At 38.2% G+C, this 24844-nt stretch overlaps 1 protein-coding gene across 1 annotated transcript in view; it reads right to left on the bottom strand.

Annotated features, from left to right (window-relative positions):
- Positions 1 to 24844, bottom strand: part of KLHL14 (kelch like family member 14) — a 118843-nt gene that overhangs the window by 34257 nt on the left and 59742 nt on the right. The window contains exons 3-4 of the mRNA XM_014057467.2: positions 10160 to 10249; positions 3120 to 3198 (exon numbers count right to left, since the gene is read on the bottom strand). Of these exons, the coding sequence (XP_013912942.2) occupies positions 3120 to 3198; positions 10160 to 10249 (169 nt within the window). The remainder of the gene's footprint in view (positions 1 to 3119; positions 3199 to 10159; positions 10250 to 24844) is intronic.

Raw genomic sequence — 24844 nt, 5'->3', positions numbered from 1 at the left:
ATCTATCTATCTATCTATCTATCTATCTATCTATCTATCTATCTATCTATCTATCTATCTATCTATCTATCATCTATCTTATATATTATATATTCTGAAATAGCAACGTATCTCCCACTAAGTGACCCCAACTCCTTCAAATACCTATTTGAATCAAATGCCTATTTGAAAAGTTGAGTTTCAGATTAGAACAAAAAATGAACTGATAATACAATCAAACTGAGGAAATATGTGAAGACTACAGTGTGCCTCTGTGACAATCGTGCTGATTACTGATATTAAATGAACATGAACAGAAGGTAAGTGGTACCTAGTAGTAGGTAGCTGAGTAGAATGGAAATTTAGTTTGAACTGAGAGAGAAGAGAGAAATAGAAACAATTTCAAAGGATTTTAGGAGTTGGGTATTTTGAAATCTAGGTAAATAAATACAAAGATAGATTAATAGAAATAAAAGTAGGTTTCTATTCAAATTACATTGGATTTTTACAATACAATACAATACAATACAATACAATAGCAGAGTTGGAAGGGACCTTGGAGGTCTTCTAGTCCAACCCCCTGCCTAGGTAGGAAACCTTATACCATTCCAGACAAATGGCTATCCTAAGATTATCTCTATTTAATAATATATAACGCTATTTCAGACAACTACTACAAAAAATAAAGACATTGGGGCTTGAAGAAACATTTTGATTTGATGAGGTTTTGACTCAATCACCCCACAAAGGAGATCCATGAGATAAAACAAGCTGAAAATTAGAAATGGTACTTCCCAGTGGGAGGTGACAATGCTGCCGTCCAGAGCTTTCCGGATTGGATGATTTTCCTATTGTGGATGCATGTTGATGTTACCTAGTTTGGGTAATGAAATGTTTGCAAGAAAACAACAAACACAGAGAGCACCAAAGACCCCTAATTTCCTACTGCTTTGTATGAAAAAGGGTGGTGTGGACACTCTGATATTGACAAAAGCCAAACAATTTAAATCTGTACTAAACTCTTTCATTATCAGAGCTTCCTTGGACTGGTAATATTAACATTTTCTGTTATATATTTCAAATATGCCACAAGCCTTAAGATAGTTTATACTAATTAATGCTACATTTCTGGAATGTAATATACTGTAAGTGGAAATACAATTTAGCCTTCAGTATCCTGAATATGGATTCCCAACTGCTCTTATTGGTACTTTTAAAATCTGCATGGCTGCAACATGCCTGTTGAGATTAAGTGAATAGATATCAGTTGCTAATTCAGTTGCTGGCCAAACCTTTACTGTTGTAAAATAAGGGTGTGGCAATACTACAATTTCATTTTTTGTTGTGCCCTAATTGTGTTTTCCTCTGTAGTCTGTGTATCTTTGTGATACTGTGTCTCACATTACCTGCAAGCCACAACCTTCATATAGCTAAGTATTTCCAGTAATGAGAATGTTCTTTCCAAGAGAAACTAAGCTTGCCTTTTAGCTATGTCAATCTTCTAGGCACTCCAATTATCAGAAGGATACAAAGCGACATCTCCCCACAAGGTTTCTTCCAAAAAGCAAGACTTGGAAGAACCACTGATTTGCCCTTGTGGGGTGAATCAGTGATTCTTTCAAGTCTTTGTTTTTGGGGAAAAAAAATCCAAATTATGTCCATATGCTTCCCTGTCTATGTACCGTAGACCAGGATCTTATCTATATGCTATTTTGCTTGACAATTTGGAAGCCATTGAAGTTGTCCTTCTTCACCCATACACCATAGATATGATAGGTAAATTGGAATATAAATAAAATTTGATCAAAAATCTGAAAAAAAATTGTGAATGTGCATAGATATTCTGTTACAAAACTGCAGGAGTATATAAGGCCTTTTTATTAAAAAATTACTAGATGCTTAAAATCTGCCTTGAAACACTTATAAGCTATGTAGACTCTGCTGTAAAGGTCAATGACGTTACTGTGAAACCCAAATAGCAACAAAAGCCACAATATTTAATAAATCACATGGTTTTTGGTGCTTTTATGAAATTTGATTTGTATGAAAATACTGAGGATGATCTCTACCGCAATATATCTGTAAATGTAATATACTCAGTACAGACATTAAATCTGCTTTAAGTTAGAGGCAGTGAGGCTGGGAGAAGTAGATTTATTCAAATGGATAATGAGCTGAACATCTTCCATTTTTATGGATGTCCTAGCTAAAGGGTATCCCCAAATGCTTTACATAGTGTTCATCAGTGTCTTAAGATCTGGATTATGACTTTTATCTTAAAATTGCAACTCTTGATTTACAAGCTGCCCAAGTAATCAGCTACATTAAATTTAGGGGCTCCCTAATTAGCTTTCACTCCATATGGCAAATAAACAAACAAACAAACAGAAAGCTTGGAAGTGCAACTTTTACTGCTTTGTTCAAAGGCTTTACAGTATATTTCCTATGGTTGAGTACCAATGCTTTGCTTGTTCTGTTTAATAAATTTGCGAGGTTTTTTTAAAACTGTTGACACCTAACCTTTTAACAGTTTAATTATTTGATATATCAGCACTTTGATATCAATTTGAATAACACAGGATTGATTCAAAGTTTATTTGTTAGCAGATGGGCTTGTATAAAATAAGCAAAAAAATTCAATTAAAAAAAATTAAAACAATGGGTTGATAAGTTTCAGAACAAAAGAAGAAATCCCTTCATTGTTAGCATGCTTCAATCAACGTTCTCTGCCTGATTATACAGAAACTGCAGCCCTACAGCAGATGTCCAGATGCTGTGGTTTAACTACCAACGCATATGACCTATCGGCTCCTAAGCTACACTAGGAAGTCAATTTTCCAACCATACTGAACTTAAGAAAAGCATGAATGAATATCGTATCTTTTTTCAATCTTAAGAGAAAACAGCAATGTTAGATTTTATACGACATGCTACAATCAAATGTTAAGAAACTTAAGAAATTACACATTTTAAGGCTTCCAAAGAAAATATTACTTTCATAACTCAAAATGATTGTTTTCTCTTATTAATAAGAAAAAAACCCCATAGCATTTCATTTCTCTCTCTTGCTGCTCTATCTCAGAGAAAGTACTACCATTCATTACGATACCACCATTTTCCAAACATCTGGTAAGTTTTACCTTTCTTGCATAGGTGGAAGTTGTATCCAGCTGTTAAACCTAGGATCATACCGACTGACGAAGTTTGTACTGTGTTTGCCTGTAAAGAGATTAATTTCACATTTAGCTCTTTGCTTTTTGAAGGACTGACCCAAAGCCTTTTGTTGCTTGAAGACCAAAATGGAAAAAAAATCTCTGTTCAAATACAGATGATTAGGCTGACCAAAAAAACCTCTCATTCCAGTATTAGGATGTACAGTAGGACCAGCAATGCCTTGAACCTAATCCAGAAGAATATGAAGGGGCACACGCATATAATTTATTGAATCAGCCCAAAGGTGGCATTCTGCCCGTTCGCTGCAGTTCAGGCGAACCAGTAATGGTGGCGGCTGGAGGCACTGCCTACATGCCCAGACATCATCGTGGACGCTTTGCGCATGTACAGAAGGTTATGCACAGAAGCACCGCATTTGAACAAAGCGAGAGAGTGCACACACACGGTCCCGGTTCCAAAGGTAAGAGGATTTCATGCCTGAACCAGCCATATTTGTTTCTCAGATAGTGTAGGAATATGTTGCACAGAACTAATAAGTAGCATTCTTCATAACATCTGAATAGATGAACTTAAGGGGTAAACATAAGACACAGCTGTGTACTCCCACTTTTCATTACTGTTCCATGCCCCTCAGCATTTGCCATTTGCCTCATTCTGTTTTAATAGTAGGGTGGCTGCTGATGCTGTATGATTACAAGTCACAGTTTTATAGCATCAGTCTTTTACTTGTGAACAATAATTACAGATGTTTTTATTTAGACCGATAAAAAATTAACAACATTTTCCCTGCAGCTTTTTCTAGTCAAATTTATTTAGTAAAATATGAAAAAGCATTAGTTATTACTTCATCCTGTATTTCATAAAGACTTGTATATGCCAGTCATGAAAAATCTATGCCTCCAAGATATTAAACTATATTGAATGCATGTTATATTCTTATAAACATCAAAAGAAAGACTTGAGCAAGGAGAGTACATTACAATTTCTGTTTAATACCTGAACCTTCAATGCAGAAATCTTAAAAAGAAATTATTATTTGCATGCAACTTAAAATTATAGCATAACTATATCACAGTTAAATCATTATTTCTCTATCAAACCATGATGCTTACAAAATGCTTTATTCATGGGAATTAAATTCAAAATTCAGTGGCAATAAAATATAGATTATGGCATTCAAAATTAATCATGTAAATAATTTAATTTATATTTTCTAGTTATGTGCTTCAGATTCTTTCATACTTCTGAAGAGCACTAAGGAGTCCCTTATTTGTATGAATTTCTCCTATTAACACAGGTTACCCAGAAATACTATCTGTCATGTCAATTAGCATCTTCCAGCATAAATCCATTTTTCCTAGAATATCAATCCTCTTTTCCCTTCACATATACTTTCCCTTCCAAATCTCCCATTTATTGTTATTAATCTTTCATCTTCCAGTTATACCTTCACCATTTCCCCCTTTCCAGCTCTTCTTGTCTGTCTTCTAATATTCAGAAATTGAATAAGAAATTTGTTTAGACAAAACAAAGAACAAACCAAAAGTTTTTGTTCTTTGCTGATAAATGGCAAGCAAAGCTGTGGAACATGTATATTTATTGTACCCCATGTACCATTCCTAAAATGCATCTGTCAGGAAGATGACTCCTTGGTTTTTTGTTGTTGAAGTAAGGGTACTTACATTTGTTTACAAACTATGAAAAAGATCAGGTCTTATGTCCAGATTTTAAAAATGGAAGCAAAGAAAGGGAAAACTCCTTGGTTTCAGGTTTTTCAATGTTATGCTATAGTATCATCAGGGTCACCAGAATAGTCTGTGTAGCTTTCAAATAGCTTTTATCAGGAAACATGAACATCAGGGTAAGAGCTGGGAGAAGCAGTTTTTTGATTTTCCAAATCCCTGACATTAGTTCTGGAGTTTAAGAAGGTAGGTCAATAAAGTAAATTCTCCACTATTATTACAACTTCTTCTACGTAAGGTGCTGCAAGGCTTGGTATGTTCTCCCCTCTTGTTTAATATCTAGATGAAGCTGTCAGAAAGGTGTTTTAAAAATTTGGAGAGAATCTGCTGCTGATACCCAGCGTTTTTAACTCCACCCCAAACCATTTGAATGATACAACAGAAGTCATGTCCTAGTGCTTGAAGGCTGGGTGGGTCTGGAAAGGGCACAACAGGCTTCAACTCAACCCACATAGGTTTGTGTGGCTTTGAGGGCTTCCTGGTTCTGGAAACCTTCCATTTTTATTTCTGGATGCCGTGACACTGTCTCAGGCAGAAGCAGTGCACAATTTGGCGTCCTCCCAGACCTGTAGCCCCTGCTCAAAGAACCAGTGGCAGCCATGGATAGGAGGGCCTCATGACGTCATGATCATTTGTGCCCCCTGTGACCTCCTGTTTGGATGACTGTAATGTGCTGTGCATGGGGCTACCCTTGAAGAGCATTCATAAACTTCAGTTGATGCAAAATGCAGCAATAGGTAAATTACTGGTACTAGCTATTTGGATCATGTAACACCACACCATCACCACTATCAGTTTGCCCTCCAGATATAGTTCAACATTCTGGTAATTACCTTTAAAAATCCTATAAGGCTTGGGCCTGGGTTATTTATTGAACCATTTCATGCAGACTGTTTCTACCCATCCTGTCAAATATAGCAAGTGAGGCATGCAATATGTTTCTCTCCACCGGATTGCGCCTTTACGGCCGATCTGCAGCAGTGGATCCAGGAGGGTCCCTTGGTTTACCGAGGACCTCCGGGAGATAAAGCGCCAAAAGAGATGCCTAGAGCGTCGCTGGAGGTCCAGTAAATCCGAGTCAGACCGAGCACTATTAAAAGCTTGCATCGGAACATACCTCTCGGCAATACGGACAACCAAGAACAACTATATTGCTGCTCTGATAGCGTCCGCTGAGTCCCGCCCTGCCGCCTTGTTTAGGGTGACCCGCTCCCTCCTAAATACGAGGGTTGCGGATAACCCCTTACAAGGTAGAGCAGAGGAATATGTCCAGTTCCTCGTGGACAAAGTTGCTCGGCTTCGGATGGACCTGGACTCCAATTGCACAGAGCCAGCTGGGGTACCGGGGGAAGGTCTTGAACGACACCTCTGGACTGACTTTCAACCTGTTGCCCCTGATGAAGTGGACAAGGCCATGGGAGCAGTGAGTGCTGCCACGTGTATACTGGACCCGTGCCCCTCCTGGCTGGTCGCGAACAGCAAGGAGGTGACGCGGAGCTGGATCCAGGCGATGGTGAATGCCTCTCTTCGGAAGGGCTTCTTCCCACCGGCATTGAAGACAGCGGTGGTGAGACCCCTCCTGAAGAAGCCATCGCTGGATCCAGCCATTTTGAACAACTACCATCCAGTCTCCAACCTCCCCTTTATTGGGAAGGTTGTTGAGAAAGTGGTAGCCTCTCAACTCCGACGGTCCTTGGATGAAGCCGATTATCTGGACTCCTTTCAGTCTGGATTCAGGCCTGGCTACAGCACGGAAACCGCTTTGGTCGCACTGACCGATGATCTCTGGAGAGCCAGGGATGGAGGCCATCCCTCCATCCTAGTGCTTCTTGACCTCTCAGCAGCCTTCGATACCATTGATCATGGTATCCTTCTGCGACGGTTACGAGAGGTGGGGGTGGGAGGCACCGTTTTTCGGTGGTTCTCCACCTACCTTTCAGACAGGTCGCAGTCGGTGTTGGTTGGGGGGCAGAGGTCGACCCCTAGGCCCCTGAAATATGGGGTTCCTCAGGGTTCGGTCCTATCCCCCCTCCTGTTTAACTTCTACATGAAGCCACTGGGTGAGATCATTCGACGGCACGGGATAAAATACCATCAATACGCGGATGATACTCAGTTGTATCTGTCCGCCCCGTGCCAACTCAGTGAAGCGGTCGATGTGATGTGCCAGTGCCTGGAGGCTGTCAGGGTCTGGATGGGGGTTAACAAGCTTGTGCTCAATCCAGACAAGACCGAGTGGCTGTTGTGTTTCCCTCCCAAAAATTTGGTAAGTATTCCATCACTCAGGCTGGGGGGTGAAATTCTACGCCCCCCAGACAGGGCTCGCAACCTGGGAGTCCTCCTGGACCCACAGCTGACTTTAGAACATCATTTGTCAGCTGTGACCAGGGGGGCATTTGCCCAGGTTCGCCTGGTGCACCAGTTGCGTCCCTACCTGAACCGGGAGGCACTCACAATAGTCACTCGCGCCCTCGTGACCTCAAGACTGGACTACTGCAATGCGCTCTACATGGGGCAGCATGAAGAGCATTCAGAGACTTCAACTCGTCCAGAATGCAGCCGCGCGAGCGATTGTGGGTGTACCTCGATACACCCACGTTACACCTATCCTCCGCGAGCTGCACTGGCTTCCGATCGGTCTCCGGATACGCTTCAATGTGCTTAGTCATTACTTATAAAGCCCTTCATGGTATTGGACCTGGGTACTTGAGAGACCGCCTGCTGCCAATTACCTCCCAAAGACCCATTAGATCGCACAGGGTTGGCCTCCTCTGGGTTCCGTTTACCAGCCAATGCCATTTGGCTACGGCCCGGGGGAGGGCCTTCTCTGTGGCAGCTCCGGCCCTTTGGAACGAACTCCCCGCAGAGATTCGGACCCTCACCTCTCTCCAGGCCTTCCGAAAAGCCGTTAAAACCTGGCTGTGTCGGCAGGCCTGGGGTTGATGAGCTCCCTTCCCCTCTCAACTTGTGTGGCTGTTGGCTATTTTAAATGCTTGTCTTGTACTTTTGTGTTCCCTTTCCCTCTTGAGTTGTTCGTCGCCCTGAGTCCCGTTGGGAATAGGGCGGCATATAAATAAAACAAATCAATCAATCAATTCCTCAACCAAGGTGGGTTGGCTGAGCCCCCTAGGGGGAGAAAAAGACTTTTCTGCTGTGGGCCCCACTCCCTGGAACATCATTACTCCTGTAATTAGGTTGGCCCCCAATCTGCTGGCTGTTTGAAAGGCTTTGAAGTTTTGATTCTGCGGCTGAGCCTGGGGCCCTGTATATGAGATGGACCACATTTCTTGTTCATGATTCTATGATTCTTTGAGTATTGTGTATTTTATTTCTTGATTGAGTTTAATATTTGTATATATTTTGGTTCTAATGTTATAAGCCTCCTAGAGTTATGTACTTGAGATGAGTGGCTACATAAACAAATGAATAAACAAACAAACAAACTAGCCAGAAACAAAACTACAATTTCAATTTGAGTGAAATAGTTTGGAAACTATCCTTCTGAATTTAGTGTAGCAGTTGGGGAGACTTACCATCCAATTAGTCTAATGTAGAATGTTTGCCCATTTTTTTGGTTAAAGAAATTCAATAACATCAACCTTCAGGTGAGCTCTATAGCATATACTTCTATAAATAAATTACCTGTAATCTTTTTATAGAATAGCTTGTTAAGAACAGAATGCAAAAGTTATTTTTCCAGAACACTGACTTAAATAAATAATTTTAAAAACTCTATTGAAATAATGCTATTAGAGAAGATTGCTTAGCTTAGTTTGTAAAGAAATGAACAGATGTAATGCTTTGATATAGTTTGGTTTAGCACAGATGCTACAATGGGCTTTTCAAATAAAATATATGCAGTATACGTAATTTCAGCTGGATCTTCTGGCATTTTGAAGTGAAAATGTGTACCTGCAAGCTGTTTTATACTTTCTAAGTCATAATTATCTATGTTACACAGACTGCTACAGCTGCAACTCTGCCTTTATGTATGAGCCTTTCAATGATGTCTTGACAATATTCTAAATTTTGCAAGGCATATTGTTCTTTTGGTTTGTTCAGAAGCCTGTTAAATGATTTCATTTCTCTCCACAGAAAATTTATAAAGTAATCTCGTTAAAAAGCCCTTACCATAATCATTATGTAAATCGCCGATAAGACTAGATATACAGGAGTACCAGAAAAATCTGAAGGCATTTGAGAATGTGAATGCATACCCATTTTACATGATATTAGATTGGAACTAGAAAAAAAGTGAATAATGGAAACACAAAAGATATAATGGTAGCAAAAAAAAATTAATACAACTTTAAACAATTCTCACCAAATGTCTTAATTAGGGAATAACTATTCAAACATTTTAGAGATTATGAATGAATACCAGAAATATTGAAATCTCAAATCAGTGACGTAAATTAGTTTCTACTTTCTATTCTTCCATCATAATGTAGAAGTGTTCTGGTAGTGTTCTTCCATCATAATGTAGAAGTGTTCTGGTAAAGAGGAAGGGCTTGATTGTTGAATTAAAAGAGTTATTTGGAGTAAGATTTCTTTTGAAATACTGAAGCTTGTTGCTTAAATCTCTTTTGTTAGACATATATGTGTATGGGTTAGTTTACATAGCTATTTTAAGAGATTATCCTTCTAACAGATCACTTTTGAGCTTCATATTAACATATATGTTCTGCTTTAAATGTGTAAAATTTATGCATATGTTTTTGCAGTAACAGCAACTGGATCTATAAAAATGCATGTATTATGGATCCTCTCTTTATGTATTCGTAGATTTCAAAAAATACAACTTAAATGTTTTAATAGGCCTCAAAAACCTGTGTTGTAATTTGATCATTAGAACTCTGTGTTGTAATTTGTTCTTACACAACTGTGTAATGTTGGACAATCAATTATTCAAAATTGAGACTTTATTGCCATAAATGAATTTTAACTCACAGCCTAAATCATTGGTATATAACCGGAAGCCCAAGAGAGTTGCTCAAGGTTGCTTGTAGATTCCTAATCTTTCCTTCAGTGTTTTCTGATTTTTTTTTAGCAAATAAGCTAACATTAAACTATCTCCTGTTCCAATCCGATCCGATGAGATTAGATGTGAGATGGGGCAAATCAACTTATAAAAAAGAAGGAAAATCACCATATTGCTATTTCATGTATAAGTAGCAATTCATGGATTTCTACCCATTAGTGATTTGTGTGGAGGATGCTATTTATGTATTTCTTCATAGTTCAACTAATTATTGCATACGTACCATTAGGATTCCACTGATCTTCTCCTCCCAGAACAAACAAGAAATTTTCTACTTCCACAACACAGTGATGGGCACTATTGTATGGCATAACTGTGAATAAAGCAGATATATTTTTTATTAAGGTGCATTTCAACAGTAGGCTTAATAGTATAGTTCTTCTGAGGATTTCAGGGAAGTTCAAATTTAGACTCCAATCTGGATCGGTCACCAGGACCAGAGGTTTTGTCTTCCGAGCTTTCGGACTTGTATTGTATTCATTCTTCAGGAACTTCTCTCTAGTAGAAGGTGTGTGGTTAGAGAAAAGTTCCCTGAAGATGGACTCCAGCATGAGTCCCAAAGCTCAGAAGAAAAAACTTCTGTCCTGGTGACCGACCCATATTGGATCTTGCAACATTATCCTGGGACATGTATATTTGCCTTCATTCATTCAAATTTAGACTTTCATGTTTTAGTCCCAGTAAATGTGCTCAGTGATCTAAAACCTGCTGTGAATCAATCCTTATAATCTGTTTAGATGGTCAGTGGCATTGTCATATCTGCTTACTGTTCTGATAAGAACATTTTGTTCTGTATCTGCAACTGAAAGCAACTTCTTTAGCAATACAGAGCCTTGGAAAACTCTAGCATAATTGATATCTCAAAACAAAAGAGCTCAGAGAAGTTTCTAATAGTTTCTGGCATTCTGTGATTTGAATGAGCTGTCATAGTAGCTTCCCAAAGTATGCGGAAGGTCTCATTAGCATGCACAGCCAGTCTCAATAGCATTATCAAATAGTTTTTGGACTGAGGCAACTTTAGCATCCATTCTGGACAAAGTTTAGCTTGCTAACCACACATTACAATAAATACTGTACCCTACAAAACAGAAATATTTCATAAAATGCAATAGTTAGACAGTGATCTGTAATCATATAATAAATACTTAAAAAATAGATTTACAAAATGTTAAAAAAAATACCCTCGGCCAAGATGCAGTCTGTAGGCAACATTTCCACCTCAAAACTTCAAACTATTCAACAGCTTTCTCTCACACCGCAATAAGCATGCTGCATTTCCATATAGTTTTCAGTTTTTAAATTAAGGTCCTGCTGATTTAATGCCTCCTCCAAATGTATATGCTTAATTTTCTGTACAATGTCATTAGCAGCACAATAAAACATTTTTGTTCCACTGAATCAGGAATCCCTTTGTTGAAAGAGCAACATTCCTTTAAAAACTGTTGTGGGGAAATTGTAACTACGAAGGGGAGAAAAATGGGACAGTCTTTTTTTCAGATATGTTTTCCCTATGGTTACCAAGGTACTAGAAAAAAAATGCAGCATTAATGCCATAAAATGAATTGCTTTGTTGTATGTGGAAGTATTAAACATTGTATGTTGAAATGCATACTCTCACAGCTAAATTGTACCACATGCAGCAGTTCTGGCTGAGTGTCACCAGTAGGAAAAATAATGTCCTTGTTCTGCTCATCATATGGGCACCTTAAATCTAGGTGAGGACAAATGGGGAGGTGATGTGCATGTACAGGCAGGGAACTTATTGCTTGACATGGATCAATAGAGCACTTAGGAAACCAGTGCAGTGGGAAATCAATATGACTCAGGGCCAGCTCTTACTTTGTGCTGTTTTACCAGTGCCAAAAAAAGAGGCAGCCTATCTCACACTTGAATTATTTTGGGTGATATATCTCTCATTTCATTTGTTTTATTATCTTTTCTTTTTCTCGATGTACTTGAATGTAGCATATGCAAATAACAATAAGAAATATGCAGCTTCCTTGTGTAGGACACATTTTCTTAAAGATCAAGTAGTCCCATTCTTACTTATTTTTTCTTTTCTAAAGCAATGATGAATAAGCAAGGTGCATATTTAGTTTCCAATAAAGGTCAAATATAATTTTCATAGTCTGTGCTCATGCAGCTGTCTAAGCAAATGCAACTGATAGGCAGATAGGTTTAGTACAAATGCATTAATTAATATTATATATTGGTGGTATATCTTATAAGCAACAAATACTATTAATATGCTATTTTATTTTAATTTGTGACAAATGACAAGTCAATTATATCTTCTTAGGAATTGATTTTTTTGAAACATTTATTCAGGTGAAACTCATTGAACTCCAGTTGTGTTTTTGGTTGATGTTATACTGCAGTGCCCTTCAACAGCATATTCATGAGCCTTATTAAAATGATGTGATGCTATACTGAAAAACCATGCATCTGAAATGGTTGGGCCTATGAATGAGCTTTAAATTTCAAACAATGCCAATTATCTGTTAATGCAATCAACTGTATTACCCTTAAGTTCAGTGTTCTTAGGTAGGAGACAAACTACATGTGCATCTAATTATAGTACATCACACTGTGTTATATTTTAGTGGTTGAAGTATTTTCATGCTATTGAGCATGTCTGTTGATATGCAGTGAAATGCAAACATAAGGCAAACAACTTATCAGAGCAGAGACTGAAAAACTTACAAGATTCTCAGTATTATGATTTTGCATCATTTCAAAGGAAAGGAAAGTCCAAGAATGTCAACTAAAAAAGAAGAAGTCTGAAAATGTAATTTATGACCATCATGGTACAATTCTCTACATTTCAGTTCCAATACAGGTAGAACAATAAATATAATTGCAAAATTTAAGCAGAACAATGGAAAAGAGGATGAAAGTCTCTATGACTAGGTGTAAGATATACAAATGTCCATGTCTAAAATAGCCATTTGAACTATGTAACACATATGGCTGAATTTTGGAGGACGTAACTTAATTTTTTTATACTGCTGAGACATTCCTCTTGCCCCACAATACCTTTCAACTAATCTTACAACAATTCACTAAGAATTCATGGGTGTAAATAATACAATGTACAGGCCAGTCTGCAGTCTAGTGATGAAAACCATCTCTTTCATTAATTGTATACTGTCTTCTGCTTTGCTGATTTATTTTAATATGAGTCTCAGGCTCACTCATCTTTGCATTTCATTTCAGCTCAGGTGAGTGCCTATTTTCCCCTCCAAAAAGGGATTTGAAAAGAAGTTTGAATGCCACGCTCAAACACAGCCCAGTGTGAGTTTTTAGCGTGTCAGTCAGTGAGTTAGAGGGAAAGGGTAAAGAGAAGCTAATCAGGATGAAATGAGATTAAAGGCTGTCTAATTTTACAGCAACTGTGATCCATCAGCCACTGTGAAAGTGACAGTGGAAATGAATGATGGAGACAGACAGGTGGGGCTGTACATTTCACTGATTTATCCTCAAATGCACTGGGCCTTATTTTATTGAGTGAACATGACCGCATTTATCATGACTGTCATCTAAACCCACTTCTCTCCATTTAAAAAGGTCACTTTACTAGAAGGAAGTAGAATAGAGCCACTTTCAAAAGTGATTCAAAAATCTAAGAACATGAGTTTATAATGCTTTGCAAAGGAGCTCTCAGCTTTATTAAACAAAAAGTGAAGTGAAAAAATAGACCAGTAAATAAGAAGAAAATTTTTGATACCTGAAAAAACACATTTAAAAACAATCTTTGTTTTTTAATCCCAAGATTCCAAAATAAAGGTGCAGTATTGGGCTAAATAGTAATTTAAAATTGTATAAAGTATCTTATTCTGCAGGATGAGAAGCTTCTTCCAAGTGAAAACAAACTTGATTTCTTCCAATAATTGTTTGAGAGGACACTCTACTCTTTCTACTATGTATACTGATTGGACTGTAGGAACATGTTTCTCTCTATCAATCTTAACCAATTTGTGGGGGAAAATGAAAAGTATCCAGGCAAAAATCAGGAAAAAGCAAAAGGGAAAAATATTTGCCTACATCATATTTGTTGAACTTACTGCTACTACCAACCTTATATTCACCGTTGGTGCATTCCAACCAATAAAAAAGGCAACACAGCTTGAAATAACACATGCTCTGTCACATATGAAATATGAAGTACATATCTAAATCCTAAATGTACAAAAGAACTGGAGAAAAATTAGCATTAATGTAGTTGCTAGCTAATTTAAGGATACACATCTTTTTTAATATCATGTGAGGGGTTTTTTTGCAAGAAATATAACAAAAGTGGGAAATGCTTACATTATTAACCTTGTTTATTTTTGGAAGGTGTGGGATTGGTATTTTAAAGGTAAAGTACGTATACATTGGCTGTATCTCCAAGCCATGGGTTGTTTTTGCCAATCTTAGCATGACATGGTACTGTACCTTTGCTTATCTTGAAGAAAACCAAAGTTGAGGTTTATATATATAATGTTGTTGTATTTGTGCTGATAAATAAATAAAGGGAGACTAGTATAGATCTATTTCAAGCTATTTAGCTCTCATCAGCTAGCCATACCCTTACTGGGAATCGAGCCTGTGCTGTATTGCCTCTTAGGCAGATGTGTTAACCACTGAGCTACAGAGCTCGACTCCTTATCAGCCAGGCCAGGGTGAAAGGTATATATTTAAAGTCACAACCCCTGGTATGCCCAAATATGGGAGGAAGATCACTACTTCCATTCTCTGTCCTTCGGCTCATCACAAGAGACCATCCAGACAGAAACCCAATATTTTTTACTGTTGCCTTTTTGTTACATTTTGTTGTATTTGTGCTGATAAATAAATATAATCCTTATATATATATGGCTTTACACAGATGGACAAAGGTAAAGTCTCTTGTTCATACCTTATGATAGATTTGACTAACCATATCACAAATCCTCATTGGCCATTCCAACATTACAGCTTACTGTGACATATGAACTGGATATATTGCTGAAAAATGATTTTTTTAAAAAGACCTTCTCTACTCAGTGGAAGGACACTGTTTCTACAAATAATGATTTTCCTTATCATTTGTTCCTGGTAAGATCTCACTCTTTATTTGCTCTTGAAATAGGATTTTCTTTTATAACATGGAGGAAAAAAATGGGTTTATTCATCAAAATGGGGAGAACACTAAACCTTGAGTTTATGTATTCACTCAAACCCCCTCAGTAATAATAGAAAGACCCACGAGAAGCTCAGATAATATGTAGTTGCAAATATATGGAAAAATTGAGAAAATTCTAAGGAGGAATGAACTCTTAATTCTACTCCATAGAACTATAGGTCCTTTTTAAACAAATCTACTGGTATGTTTTTGTTCTAACATTGTTTGGAAACTATTTTTTGTTAAAACACGTAATATTAATGTTCAGAAATAAACACTCAAAACAATTCTATATAGATCAGTGTATAGTGTGTGTACGATGAGGAAAGTAGTATTTTTCCCAAATAAGTAGCAGCATGTGCTATTATGCAAAAGTTTGAAAAATAGCATTTCAAATTATAAATACTAGAAATTGCTAGTTGTTGTACCTTGTTGTAAAAGATCATGAATCACTGATTCAAATGATTTCCACGAAATTCTATGCTGGTGTACTCATTTGTAATCCGTACAGTAGTCAATGGAACAGATTTCCAGGAAAGTAAGATCTGCAGTCCTAGACATGCTAGATTCAATGTTCATCAGATCTTATTTTTGAGTAGCCATATGTGAGGTTACACCGTCAACCTAACAAATTAATCATAATAGTTGCAGTATCTACCTTGTTTTTTGTTTTAAAACTAGTCATCCCCTCATCTATTGCAATTGTAGAATAAACTATTAGATGGTTCACAGCTGCCTTTCTGCCTATGGCCTACCTCAAGATGATTTGAATTATTGTATTAATCAGAATTTCCAGCCAACCAAAAACAAAGAAGTGAAATGCAACAAAAATGACATTGCTGATTTCTTTCTAGCAGTAAGCTTCTTGTTTGTTCCTCTTGTTCAATTTGAAGAAATCAAATGCATTGTACAGGAAACATGTATATTTGGTGCTGATCCTGATAAGTACTGAGCTCCTACATCTTCCATTGATTAAATTTAGCATTAAATCCTTAATTCTTGTCTCAGACCCTATGCAAATTGGATGTGAATCAGTTCTTGATTTCTCTGGCAGTCCAAACACATCTGGTTTTTCATTCTGCACTTTAGTGCTAGAAAATGAATTGCTTCTGTTTGCTGCCTTATGGCTGTCTCATGCATTACATCTCAAACAAGTTCCTGCAGCTTCTCTGTTAGTTGCTATATTTTTTTCTGTTTTCTTATGATTGAAATCAAACTATAAATACATGGCTGAAATACTAAGATTGCAAAAGTTAATCAATTAAATAAAACAATTTTGCGCTTTTAAAAAACAAATCCACTAACTAAACACATGAAAATAAAACTGCAGATGGTAAATGTGTTAAAATAGTCATGACTGCAGAGACATGGGAACAAGGTCAGCCATTAATAGGCATAGCAACTAAGTCAGCCAATGGGAGCTTAAACAGATCTGAGTCTCTGCAAAGAATTGAAACAGAAACTTAAGTAGTCTGCTGCTCTGAGAAATAAACTAGCAGTCTGTCTGGGCTTGTCTGCTAAAATGAAACTAATTGTTCGTGTTTTCCTATAACTCTCCTACCTTGTGTGACTTGGAAGAATCACCTGTTGGTATTGTAGATTTATTCATTTATTCTTATGTATATAAAGAAGTTAATGACTCCTGCTGCATCAGTTACCTGTGTATGCTTCTGGATTTGAATTTATATAACGAACTCTGACAAAATGCAACCCTGAAAAAGTGTACCCTTTTTTTCAAACAAATAGAAAAGTTTATTTTACAAAAATAATATTACATTAAGCAAAATTTGTAGTGCTGTTAAAACTATGCAATACTTTAGATTTGATTCACAAGAGTTGGTTTGGAATTTGTCAGCACCTGCCTATAACTTATTAAAACATCTATGTCCATCTATAGGACTGCAAAACTGCAGAAGCATCTCCACAGCAGCCATGATTGTAGAAAAAAACATGGCTGATTTAATGAGCTTCAAATAGATAGTGAGTTCATTTTCCTGCACATTTTGAAGCACCTCTTCTGAATACAATTTTCCCATTACATATCACATATGTTTGTACTTTCCTTAAGTTTTTCACCCAAGACAAAGGAAAAAAATCCAAATTATAGCAACTCTCCATAGCACAGAACTATGTATTTTGTCATACTTAAAAATGGATGTTATATACGATATGATAGAGATGCAGAGAACATAAAAGTTTCCTGGACCAGTTAAAATTATCCTTCATATTTATGGGACCCTGTATAAAGAACATAAATGGACTAATGCAATGAGATCTATATGTCCTGGAAGACCATTTACAAGCTATAGCTGTTTCAAAATGTGAAAAACAAGTATTCCATGTGATGCTACCGCTCCACAAATTGCACTATTTATGGTTGCCTTCTTGTTGCAGTTCAAGTTGTGGATTAACACCTAGTATGAAGCACTCTGTAGCATACAGCTTAATTTTTTGAGGGACAGCCCTTTTCCAATTGTTTCTGCCCACTGATCTAGTGAGTTCAGGCAGAGTGGTTATACTTTAGATCCCTTCAATTAAACATTGTCACCTCTTGGGATCTAGAAAGCATCCCTTATCTTTTGTGAAAATATATCCCTCCAGAGATCCATTTAGTTCATATCCTGTTGATATTCAGAAAGTCATTCAGAAAGTTGTTTCCCCAGGTAGTGGGCAAAGGTAGTGGTTGAATCCCTGCAGGATTACTGTGTTTGCAATAGAGTACTTGACTTCTGGATCTAGAACTGGACATGTGATTGGTACATTTTTAAAACTGTTCTTGCTTTTCTTAAGTGTATCTACTCAGTGTTGTTTGGAATTCAGGAACCTCTACATTGAAACAAACAAGCAAAAAAAAATCTAAGCTGCTGAACCTTTCATCTCCATGGCTCTCAAATTTTTCACATCATTTCCTCTTCAAAGATTATATATAAATGTGGCTTCAATACCTTTTCTTAAAGAAATGGGGTTTCTTTGACACAATGCTGACAGATATCTGTAATTACAAATATGTTGTATAAAAGTGCCACTTTCCCCTATTTTTACAAAACTTTGTAAAACCCTCAAGGAATACAAGTTCCAAAAACCAAACAGAACTAACATTACAACTGAGGAGGGAAGGTTTAGCATGACACAGATTATGCCAACAATACAGGTGAAACTTGAAAAATTAGAATATCGTGCAAAAGTTCATTTATTTCAGTAATACAACAAAAGGTGAAACTAATATATGAGATAGAATCATTACATGCAAAGCAAGATAGTTCAAGCCATGATTTGTCATAATTGTGATGATTATGGCTTACAGCTCATGAAAACCCCAAATCCACAATTTCAGAAAATTAGAATATTGTGAAAAGGTGCAATATTCTAGGCTCAAAGTGTCCCACTCTAATCAGCTAATTAAGCCATAACACCTGCAAAGGGTTCCTGAGCCTTTAAATGGTCTCTCAGTCAGGTTCAGTAGGAATCACAATCATGGGAAAGAGTGCTGACCTGACAATTGTGCAGAAAACCATCATTGACACCCTCCATAAGGAGGGAAACCCTCAAAAGGTAATTGCAAAAGAAGTTGGAAATACCCAAAGTGCTGTATCAAAGCAGCACTTTTAATAGAAAGTTATGTGGAAGGGGAAAGTATGGAAGGAAAAGGTGCACAAGCAGCAGAGCTGACTGCAGACTGGACAGGATTGTCAGAAAAGGCCATTCAAAACTGTTGGGGACTTTCACAAAGAGTGGACTGAGGCTGGAGTCAGTGCATCAAGAGCTACCACATACAGACAGATCCTGGACATGGGCTTCAAATGTCGTATTCCTCTTGTCAAGCCACTCCTGAACAACAAACAACGTCAGAAACGTCTTACCTGGGCTAAAGAAAAACAGACCTGATCTGTTGCTCAGTGGTCCAAAGTCCTCTTTTCTGATGAGAACAACTTTTGCATCTCATTTGGAAACCAAGGACCCAGAGTATGGAGGAAGAATGGAGAGGCACACACTGCAAGATGCTTGAAGTCCAGTGTGAAGTTTCCACAATCTGTGTTGATTTGGGGAGCCATGTCATCTACTGGTGTTGGTCCACTGTGCTTCATTAAGTCCAGGGTCAACCCAGTTGTCTACCAGGAGATTTTGGAGCATTTCATGCTTCCTTCCGCATACGAGCTTTATGGGGATGCTGACTTCATTTTCCAGCAGGACTTGGCACCTGCCCACACTGCAGAAAGCACCAAAACCTGGTTCAATGACCATGGGATTACTGTGCTTGATTGGCCAGAAAACTCAAGAGAGAATCTATGGGGCATTGCCAAAAGAAAGATGAGAGACATGAGACCGAACAATGCAGAAGAGCTGAAGGCCGTTATTGAAGCATCCTGGTCTTCCATAACACCTCAGCAGTGCCACAGGCTGATAGCTTCCATGCCTTGCCGCATTGAGGCAGTAATTGCTGCAAAAGGTGCCCAAATCAAGTACTGAGTACATATGCATGCTTATACTTTTCAGAGGTCCGATATTGTTCTATGTACAATCCTTGTTTTTTTTATAAAAAAATTCTTATAAATTTTTCATATATACATTCTCAATTATATGATCTCATAACTGTTATTATTAATATGTATTTGTAACAATTTTTCTCCCCTACAGTTGACAATATACTTGAAATTGCTTTCTTACCATCCCATAAATCCATCTTATCTTACAATCCTACTTCTTCTTCCTTCCTTCCCTCCTTCCTTCCCTCCTTTCTTCTCTCCTTCCTTCCCTCCCTCCTTCCTTCCCTCCTTTCTTCTCTCCTTCTCCTTCCCTCCTTTCTTCTCTCCTTCCTTTCCCCCTTCCTTTCCTCCTTCGTTCCCCCCTTCCTTCTCTCCTACATTCCCTCCTTCCTTCTCTCCTTCTTTCCCTCCTTGCTTCCCTCCCTCCTCCCTTCCCTCCTTCCTTCCCCCCTTTCTTCTCTTTCTTCTCTCCTTCCTTCCTTCCTCCTCTCCTTTCCCTTCTCTCCTTCCCCTTCCTCCCCTCTACCCTTCCCCTCTTCTTCCCTTTCCTCCCCTCTCTCCTACTCGTACATTCCCTCCAATTCTTCCTCTGCTTTTCCCTCTCTCCTATTCCTCTCCTTTCTCCTCACCTTCCTATCTTTCCTTCTACTCGTCCCTCCATCCACTCTATCCGTTGTTGTGTTTACATATTTTCCTCTTCAGGGGGTGACCTGATTCTTTTTTTTTTCCTAATTGAAAGTTATAAAAAAGGGCAAGATTTACAAAATACAAGATACAAAAAGAGATAAAGCTCTTTACATATTTACAGCGCAGACGGCGCTGTTCATCTCCCATAGTTCATCTCGCCTTACCTAGTATAAGACTAGGTTACTAATTCCATGCAGGTAGTTGTAACGGATTTTCCTATCAGATTTTCAAGTTTTTCCAACATTGTGGTCTAATGGTATTACTTGTAGGTGAATTCTCACCTCTAATACATTCCTGCTCTCATTTGTCACTTAGTCTTTGTGTATTGTATATTTAAGTTGTTGCTTAGATCATTTTAAGTTAGTCAACTATCTCCTTTTATATCTTAATCCTCACTGTCTTATCAAGCCATTTGTATAATTTCTCCCAGACTTTGTAGAAGTCTGTGTCTTCTTTTTCGTTAATCCGCATTGTCAATCTGTTCATTTCCGCTATTTCTAAGATTTTATTCATCACCATTGTACTAGTGGGGGTTAGGGTTAGGGTAAATAAAACAATCCTTGTTTTATTGATTGCATGTAATATTCCAATTTTCTGAGATGGTGGATTTGGGGTTTTCATGAGCTTATCAAGTCATTTGTATAATTTCTCCCAGACTTTGTAGAAGTCTGTGTCTTCTTTTTCGTTAATCTGCATTGTCAATCTGTTCATTTCCGCTATTTCTAAGATTTTATTCATCACCATTGTACTAGTGGGGGTTAGGGTAAATAAAACAATCCTTGTTTTATTGATTGCATGTAATATTTCAATTTTCTGAGATGGTGGATTTGGGGTTTTCATGAGCTGTAAGCCATAATCATCACAATTATGACAAATCACGGCTTGAACTACCTTGCTTTGCATGTAATGAGTCTATCTCATATATTAGTTTCACCTTTTAAGTTGCATTACTGAAATAAATGAACTTTTGCACGATATTCTAATTTTTCGAGTTTCACCTATACATGCCACAACTGGATATGTAGCAAGGAAAAATGGCATAAACAAAAAATAGATGTATAGTACTTGGAAAGTCCATTTGCTAGCATTACAACCTCTTTAAGCAGGATTTCTAGTCTATAAATCTGTAACGTTTATCCCTAAATGGATCAATTTCCTTACCATTGCCAAAATGCCATGACAATTAGTTCACTGTTAAGCTATGTGTTTAAACGGTAGTGAAAAGTGCTGCTACAAAAGGCAGCATTACAGTTTCTATTAGAGACCATATGAGAGAAGAGCACAGAATCTGAATTTGATGTCAGCACTGAAAGATGTGCAGTCAGTTTGAGGACAGCAGCCACGAACTGTGCACTTCTAACTTTGTGCCTGACCTCTAATGAAAAAGTGTGTCTGCAGCACTCTACTCCCAATTGCCTGCTATCATTTTCTGATGTTCTCCAACAATAGCCATCTGTTGGGAAAGCTTTTAATTTGCCAGCAAATTACAGCACTTGCTAGTGCCACTAGCAATTTGCTGAAAGTGGTTGTGTAGGCTGGAAATTTGGAGAATTGAAATTCAATCCATATGAAGACACCAGGTTATAAAAGGTTGCCACAGGAGTGCTATCCCTTGCAGGTATAAACTTGAGTTGTGCAGCACTTAAAAATCAGTCTTTAAAATATTGTTTGGAATGACAGGTGCTACAACAAACCAATGTGCCCTCACCGACAATAGTTTGCTAGGTTTGTGCTCCCATGAAGCATTTCTTGAAGTTCAAATCTGAAACATCGCACAGCCCCAGGATATAGTATAAATGAGCAAAATATAGAAACAAAGTTAAAACATTTTGCCTCTGTCTATCCTAGGGAGAGAAATGAAGAGAACTAGAACAAATGCAACAAAGTAACACGGATGGATGGATGGATGGATGGATGGATAAATTTGAAGATGCTTTCTGGTGCAATATTTTTTAAAACGATGTAATAACAAGTACCAGAAATTTAAACAGATATCAAGCATATTCACCAGTTTTCTCTAATTTGACACATTTATAGTATGTATTCAGTATAAGCTCCATGTATTGTTCATTGCCATTTCCTATGAAATGGAAATTGGCTTATGTAACAGCCATAGTCTATTCCTCTTTTCTTCTTCTTTTGTGGTTCTTGAACCAGGAAAAAAGAACTCGAGTCATAAGGAAGACAAGCAGATTTTATGATTACTTCTGCTTTTAATGATTTTTATTCATTTGTTGCTTTTCTGCATCCCAAAGGTTTGGTTCTCAATATTCTCAAATGAAACTGAAAAAAGAGTAGTTTGGGAAAGCAGCAACCAGTCAGTATAAATGTTAATGCTGATCTGATACAAAATGGCTCACGTTTTAATTTTTTCTATGCATTTTATACTTCGTTGTGAACCATGTGGAAGGAGAGCCATTTTAGTTTATGCTAGCCAAAAGTCAGAAAATGTTGGGTAACACTTTTTAAAACTAATAGTCATTAAAGGGTATATCTTATAGTATCAAACCATTACAGTGTTTAGTATTAAAAAGTGCTACCGGACTCTTTTGTGGCTACTATATTGTGAGAAAGTCTTCATATTTTCTGAGTCAGAAAGCATGGATAAACGTATTGTAATAAATAAAACATTTGCACAAAATGATGGACATTAATATCAAAATTGTTATCACCATAACGATCATCTAGGGCAGTGTTTCTCAACCTGGGTCACCTGAAGATGCATGGACTTCAACTCCCAGAATTCTGGGAATTGAAGTCCACGCATCTTCAGGTGGGCCAAGGTTGAGAAGCACTGATCTAGGGGAATCACTGAATCTATTTTTATGTGGTGTCAAGGATACTTCTGTATTAATGTGGCCACTGCTTGCTCAAGCTTCTAATTGCAAGGCTGACAGCCACTTCAATACGTCACTGAAGTAGAAGCCCTGATGCTTCCAACTGTTGACTTAATAAGTGACATACAATGAATATAGAACGGCCACTAAGAATTCTTTGCTAAACTAATTAGATGACCAAATTCAAAATGTTAATGTGTTCACAAGAGAAGGATATATTAAGAGATTAATTTCAATTCTATTTCCTGCATATGTAGTTGTAGTTGTTGTAATTTATTCAATTTGTATGCCGCCCTATTCCCGAGGGACTCAGGGCGGCTAACAACCAACGGGGGAAGGGGATACAGATAGGAAAATAAAAACAAACAAATTAAACGACAAACAAATTAAAATACACAACAGTCACAACATTCAAGTGGGGCTGGAAATTCATCAGCCCCAGGCCTGCCGGAACAACCAGGTCTTTGTGGCTTTGCGGAAAGACGGGAGGGTGGTGAGGGTCCGGATATCAATGTGGAGATCGTTCCAGAGGGCCGGAGCAGCCACAGAGAAGGCCCTCCCCCGGGGAGTTGCCAGCCGACACTGGCTGGCAGATGGAATTCGGAAGAGGCCTAGTCTGTGGGATCTGATAGGTCGTAGGGAGGTAATTGGCAGGAGGCGGTCTCTCAAGTACCCAGGTCCAATACCATGTAGGGCTTTAAAAGTAACGACTAGCACCTTGAAGCGTGTCAGGAGGCCAATGGGCAGCCAGTGCAGCTCGCGGAGGATAGGTGTAACGTGGGTGTACCGAGGTGCACCCACTATCGCTCGCGCGACTGCATTCTGGACAAGCTGAAGTCTCCGAATACTCTTCAAGGGCAGCCCCATGTAGAGCGCGTTACAGTAGTTACACTTTACCTATTATTCTATTAAGGTAACTTGCTGCTCTTCATAACAATTACTACATTTCAAATATTCTAAGGTATTTATAAATCTTTCAAAAATCTCCATTATAAGTGAGATATTGAGATATCGTATTTGGGAGTGGAATCATTCTGTACTGGAGGACTGTTTAATTAGGGAGTTATTCTCACCATCTCTTTGCGCATGCGGAAGGGAGTTTCCCGCCAAGGCCAACTGTCCAGCATTCCATCCTGATGATGATTTTTGAAGATGTCTCCCACCTGACAGTTGGGTGAAATATGATTGGACTATGGACTGGGGTACCAAGGGGAGGGGAATGAGTCTTGTATTAATATCTATTGCTTTCGCGCCTTTTATTCAGATTCAGCTTTGCTTTGCTTCTTTCCGTTTGTAGCCAGTAAAAGTACACTTGATTCTGAAACATGGAGTTGAATGGTTTCTTTCTTGGTTATTAAATGAAGGGGCAGTGACATTAAGCTGAATCTCACCTCGCACCCATCCCGAAGCGAAAACCTTCCGAGGGGGGTGCAACCAAAGAAAAAATGTCCCTCCACGACAGTGATCAAGAGGAGGATATGGGGGCAGCTGCAGCTCCCATATTAACGGAATTATTGGCTGACTTGCAAGTGGAAGAACCGACTGTTCGACCCAGGTGGACTTGGGGAGTGGGACAGAAAGAGGAAACTGAAGAACCGTTAACTGGAATTACGGTGAGGAGACCCCAAAAACCAGCAGCCAAATGACGGGGTCCCGAAGAAGAAGATTTCATGATGGCCCAAGCCATGAGACTTCTCGAAGGAGCGTGAGAAAAACGCCAGACTCGAGAGAGTGGGGGCAACAAAGAACCGGAG

Source organism: Thamnophis sirtalis, unplaced genomic scaffold (assembly GCF_051295495.1).
Source record: "Thamnophis sirtalis isolate CommonGarterSnake01/CBP01778 unplaced genomic scaffold, rThaSir2_p1.2 scaffold_2, whole genome shotgun sequence".
Lineage (NCBI taxonomy): Eukaryota > Metazoa > Chordata > Lepidosauria > Squamata > Natricidae > Thamnophis > Thamnophis sirtalis.
This window is presented reverse-complemented; position numbering and strand designations above follow the sequence as displayed.